This window comes from Triticum urartu, chromosome 5A (genome assembly GCF_056163025.1).
Source record: "Triticum urartu cultivar PI428250 chromosome 5A, HENAU_Tu73, whole genome shotgun sequence".
NCBI lineage: Eukaryota > Viridiplantae > Streptophyta > Magnoliopsida > Poales > Poaceae > Triticum > Triticum urartu.
The window spans coordinates 488,087,691-488,093,946 of NC_141877.1; the positions used below are offsets into that span (position 1 = coordinate 488,087,691).

Here is a 6,256-nt window from a genome sequence, read left to right on the forward strand (position 1 = left end):
CTTTTCGTACAAAAATGTAGCAGCTCCAAGGACCTTCTTCTCCCCTCCCCGTGTTTAAAAAACTTTGTGAATGTTTTATTTTCCTTTTCTACATATCGTTTCTATTTATTTCACTACACTTATATATCATGTTGTAAGAAGGTAATTAGAAAGTATTCATATATTGCAAGAAAAAATGTTCACCATAAAATGTTCATGTAGTTTTTTCCCAACAAATGTTCATGTTTGGCCAGAAAAAAATGTTCACGTCCATGAAAACAAAATATTTGTTTATTTTTTTAATACAACATACATCCACATGTAAATGTTGATTTTTGTCAGATTTTTAAAACTTTCATAAAATGATTTTCCTTTTTGAAAAATGGGACCCATGGAGCCAGAGCTGCAAAACGGATTTCTTACTAAAATATCGCCACAATGTCTGAAACAAAATCGACTAGATTCAAGTTTACTACTTCACATGTCATGAAGTCTCTATTATTAAAGTGGAGTTGGTAGGTTCGTCTCACCTTCTCCTTTGGTGCTTTATGCCCCTAACCTCGCTTGGTTTTGTGTGGATTTTTTGGTAATCTCAACCGATAGAGCAAAAACCAATGCATATAGAGTATCTTGAAATAATACGAACTAAAACAATACTTTTACTTTCCTTGTCCCACTCATTTCCCTAAAACAAGAAAGAACATTCATTAATTTATGAAAAGTATCAGCTAGCATGGAGGAAAAGATCACATTAATTATAGCGAATATCATTCTTTGACAGTAGCATGCGTAGTGCGGTTAAATACCTCAAGCGATGATCCCCTTGATTTATGAAAAGTACCATTTATGTGGGCTCTTCCTGTAGCGTTGGTGCCATCGAGGTGGCGGACAGCGGAATGGGTAGGCGGTGAGGGGGGGGGGGGGGGGCATCGATCAGGGGAAGGCAGTGGGAAGGGGCAGGCATTGGCAAAAAGGACCAAATGTGCGGCCCTGACTACGTTTTGGGTGGGTCCGCATTGTCGGATGTGCAAGTGGCGGACGTCGGACACTCGCAAACTGCAAGTTTGGTTCCTGTTTGTGGGATTTCAAACGTCCAAAATCCCACAAACCGGCCCTCAGTTTGGTTTCGGTTTGTGGGCTTCCGAACATCCAGGCTGGTCTAAGACAATTTTGATGAACGTTGTTAGATGCCGAAAAATGTCCGAACCGTCAACCGTGTTTGAATTGCGCTAAGGCATTGGAGGTGCCCGGTTGTAGTCTTGTAGATGCTCTAAGCAAGCAAGGTGAAAAAAGCAAAGAAGCATGGGCATGCAGTGCAGCTCCCCGGCCCGGTCGTCCTAGTTGCGTATCCGGGGACACAAGGCATCAACCAACCCCGCTCATTTCTCTACTGCTTCGATGGAGCCCCTCACCTGACGCCAATCGGCAACCAAAGAGCAGCTAGCGTCGACTAATCAATCCTGCCTAGTAGGATGGTAGTAACAAGTCTACTAGAATAACACAACGCGGGCGGCGATGTTGCTTCGGCCCGGCGCCAACGTACGTCCGCCGCGGCCGGCCAGTCTCGCCACGCACAAGTCAGAGCCATCCGCACTCCAAAGCCATTGACAAATCCGCCCGTCCGGCAGACAAGTGCCGAGTAATTAACTACAGTCTAGACAAGTGTGGAGTGATTAATTAAACTGGCTCTCTAGCTAGCATGTCCCCCATCACCAGCCGCGCGCGATCGATCGAGCCAGTGAAGTGAAACGCACACTGCTCGCCACACGAACGTTCCCGGGTTCCTACGCCAGTCCTGCCTTGCGTTCGGGGAAATCCATGCGCGCGCCCGCCGGACGTCCCAGCTAACCGCCGCGAGCTCACCCCCGGCAACCCTATGATTGATTCACCTTTTACCTACTTCTGGTGGCAGCTTTCCGCGCGACCGCCCGGCTGATTGATCGATCGATCGCTTGCTTGCTTGTTCTCCGGAGCCATTTCCGCGGCACTCTTCCTTCCTCGCCCCCCCTCTTGCCGTTTGTTTAAGGAAGGGACGGGCGTCGGCTGAGCTAACCCGATTGGACTTTGCGCGAGGCTAGGCGAGGCGAGGCGAACCGATATGCTCTCCAGCTATAGGCTATAGGCCGGGGAACACGCCCAGTGTCCCACGGGGGCTCGTACGACGGCGACGGGTGACAGACAGCAAACTGACGAGGATCGGCGGCTTTCGGAGCTAGCTCCTCCTACTTCCGGTCCGGCGTTTGCCCGCATCCGGACGCTACCACCAAGGCCGATAACACATGTGCTTTCTCCGGGGGGTTGTTTTCTGCCAGCCGGCATTTGCATCATCATTGCGTGCGTGGAGGTGCTTTGCTTCAGCTTGAGGGGTTAGGAGAGGCAGGTGCCCGTTGCTTGCTTGCTTGCTTGGTCGATCAGGCCGGCTTAATTAGGCCTAACTAACTCTGCCCGACTGTCAGTCAGTCCGTCCGTCCCTGTTTCTCAGGTGTGAGCTAACTATAGCCCGGCCTGAACCTGAATATATAGATCGATGCGTGGCAGTGATGAACACCAGTTCACCACTGTCCACTGGGACGTGTATGTGTTTCAGAAGCCATCCAGCTATGACGGGGACGGCACCGAGCAGGTAGCAACGCCGAGGAAGTTACCCCTTGGGGGCGCCGAGGCAGGACGAGCAAGCAAGTCCACAATTTTCATGTACGCATGCTGGATTCATTCCAACCCAGCCCGGCCGGGCCAGCACCTGTCAACCTTAACGGCTACGGGTTCGGCCGGAGACGAAAGTTACTGCCCCTCCACATCGACCGAGCTTGCTTGCTCGCGCGCGCCAGTTCGATCGTTGACGCCCCCGGTCGCGGCCACTTCTGCAACATGCCTCCTTGGCGCCACCCGCTGCCTGTCCTTGTCGTCCGGATTTTGTACCGCCGGTGTCGATGATTCGGGTGAAGAAAAAAGAAGCGGCGTCGTAATCGCGCTGAATTAGACAGTTATAACTGGGTCGACATATACATAATTGTGAAGGTACGCAAGAGGCGCAAGAAAGCTACTAGGATCAATTGGAGGATGGGAAATCGCAAAGTCAGGCGCTGATGCCCGTGATCTATCCCGGTTGAAGTTTTCTGACTGTGCAGGCCCTCTTGAAGAAATATCTGTCTATCTATCCGCCGGTCTCGGCCGATCATCATTGTGTGGTTACTGTGGAGCCGAGAGCCCCTGGGTTTCGGGAACTTGTGATGCCCGACTGCCTGGAAGGAGGGGGCAGGAAGCAACTCAAAGCCAGGGTTAAAGCAACGTTTGTTTTAGAAAGAAAGAAAGAAGAAATAGTTTAAGGGTTGCTAATATAATGGTGGGCTGCCTGCATGATTAGCTACAAGTAGAAGCAAAGGAAAAGGCCCAGCCTCATGCATGCATGCACATGCATGATTCGTTCCCAGTTCACATGTGGTAGGCTGGTAGCTTGTACGTATCGTATCACATAGTAATTAACATGCAGAGCACATGGTGTATGATTGATCAGCCCTGTTGATTAGCGTAAAAGACATCACCCACGGAACAACGTCCAGTCAAAATACACGTGAATACGAGAGAGCAGGATCCTTTTTTTTCTTCATGAAATTAAGGCTGCTCTGCTCGACTAACATCTCTCAAGCAAGAGCATACACGGTATCAGTACGTAGCTGCCCGCACGCAGATAGCTCTGTACAACGATCGCAATCACATACGCCAGGCCATTACGTACTTAAAATTTCTATATACGTTTGTGTCGTAGCACTAGTTTATACAAATACGTGACATCTTCACATCTACTACTATTGAACAAGGATTATACATGACATGACAGCGTCAAATACATAGACAAATACTAGACATACGTGAGATCGATGGCATTATCACATCCCTTTCAGCCTTGAAGCGGCGCCTGAATTTTTCTACAAATGTATTCATTCCGCGCCTCACGAGCTTTCGTGCTCGACTGGAAGAGTTGGGGAACAATTTCAGTGGTGAGGGAGACGGGATCTTGTCTATTCCAACAAGGAATCATACTGCTTAAGCAATGGACGGCGGCAGGATGGAGTCCGCTGCACGCCAGAGCGCGCGCGCGTATGCAGACCCTATAAATTCCCCGCCTTTTCCGTCTCCACTCCACTCATCGACCTCCTCATCTCTCCTCCACCAAAACTGTACCGCCAGAATTGTACTGCCTTCCCTGGCTGATCGGTGATCGCCGATCAGCTTCTGACCTTCTACTTGCACCTTAAACCTGCAACTATACGCTGATGGAGAAGATGCGGGCGGCAGGGGAGGCGCCGCCGACGCAGCAGCAGCAGCAGCTGCCTCCGGGGTTCCGGTTCTACCCCACCGACGTGGAGCTGGTGCTGCAGTACCTCCGCCGCATGGCCCTCGACCGCCCGCTGCCCGCCGCCGTCATCCCCGTCGTGCACGCCGCCGCCATGCCCGACCCCTCGGACCTCCCCGGTGCGTGCCCGCCCAAAGACATTATTAATTAGTTCTTGCACGCATGTCCTCATGAAAATTACTACAGTATGAGCTAAGCTTCTCAACTAATTTCGGTCCGCTTTCGGTTGGTTGCTGCAGGCGCGAGCGAGGGGGAATCGGCCTACTTCTTCAGCCAGAGGCAAGGCCGTGGCGGGCGGCGGAGGAGGGCGGCCGGCGGGTACTGGAAGGCCACGGGGAAGGAGAAGCCGGTGTTCGTGCAGCTGCCGGTTGGCAAGCGGCTGCTCGTCGGCGTCAAGACGGCGCTCGCCTTCCACCGCGGCAAGTCGCGCACGGACTGGGTCATGCACGAGTACCGCCTCGCCGGCGCGGCGGAACAGAACAAGGGTGCCAATGACGGCTCGCAGAGCAGCGAATGGGTCGTGTGCCGGGTGTCTCTGAAAAGCAGAGCAAGGAGGACGGCAGCCGGCGGCGAGACGACCGGCGATCACCAGCAGGAGCAGCCATCACCGTCGCCGTCTTCGACCTCGAGCTGCATCACGGACCACGCTTGTCACGCTCCAGACCAAGAGGTCAGCAGCAGCACAACTAGCCATTGCCAGCAGCATCCAAGACGCTAAGCTCCAGCTGCTGCTGCAGTGCGATCATGCCTCCCAAAGAGAGGCCTAGCCAGGCATTTAAATTCCAGCCTTCCTTGTACCTGTCCTTGTATACGTACGGCCGCAGCGCCATGATAACCATGAGAATTGGGTTGAAGTCTTGAAGAGAAGAAACCTCCATTAAAGCAGCTGCGGCATCCGCGTCAGCTGTAACTTGCAAGTCTCCCCAAGACGCTCACTCATCAACGAAAGCGAACAAGGATTAATTAAGCCCGCAGGAACATATAACATCAGTCGCTCGCTGCCGCAGCTGCAACTCGATCGGCTGTCGTTTCCGCGCGCACCACCGGTCCCTTTGGCTCTACTCTAAAATTTGAAATGGAAAAATGGCCTAAAATTAGAAACGGAGGCCAAACGGGCAACGCTGTCGCTCGTCGAAGCGAGCGACGGCGACGGGAAGAAAGGGACCTGCGCGCGCGCTTCGCCGCGGACAGCGCGCCAAGCTCTGCACGTCCCAAGAGGCAGGCAGAGCGACCGGCCGAGAGTGGCCGGCATGCACAACTTGGCTTGGCCCTTTGCCGGGGTGGATCGGCTCCGAGATCTCTGCCTTGGACGCACGGGGTAGGCTGCGGATGCGGATCGCGTCCTAGCACTGGCGGAAGGCGATCTGTTGGCGAGTTGTCTCACGGCTCTGAACTCTCCGTGCAGGGTGACAGGCGCCGCACCAGCGCCGACGGAGTTTGGTCTTGTGGCCCCCCTCTGAGTTGTCCCCCTTTTTCTGCCAGTACAACGAGTACACAATTCAGGAATACTTCCAAAATTCGGCACGGGCCGCTACACAGAAAAATCTAGTGGCGCGTTTGATTGCATGCATACAACCTAATCAAAGATGAAAAAGATAGTCTTTTACATTTGTGTCCTTAACTCGAACCCACTACTCACATTTACCCCTAATTTTGAAGTCTGCTCAAATTTGCCTCTCTGTCGTTAAGTGACCTTATAAAAATGCCCTTCCGTTCCTTTTCCGTCCGGTCAAAGGGGTTTGACAGTCTACAGGGCGTTTGTTGGACATTTTTCCCTTGCCTCCATGTGCCACTTACATGTAGGACCCAGTCAAAAAAAAAAGGAAAAACTCTTCCTCTCACCCTCTCTCTCACACACTTACATGTGGGCCCCAAACAAAATAGATACATAAAAAATCCCTCCCACCTCTCTCCCCTACCTCA

General features: G+C 52.3%; 1 protein-coding gene across 1 annotated transcript; it reads left to right on the top strand.

The window, feature by feature from the left end:
- The first annotated feature begins 4,101 nt into the window (after positions 1-4,101).
- LOC125509970 (NAC domain-containing protein 83-like) lies at positions 4,102-5,187 on the top strand. Its single transcript, XM_048675046.2, has 2 exons — positions 4,102-4,452; positions 4,573-5,187. The coding sequence occupies exons 1-2, from the start codon at positions 4,254-4,256 to the stop codon at positions 5,049-5,051; spliced, it is 678 nt and encodes a 225-aa protein (XP_048531003.1). The 5' UTR covers positions 4,102-4,253; the 3' UTR covers positions 5,052-5,187.
- Positions 5,188-6,256: the final 1,069 nt, after the last annotated feature.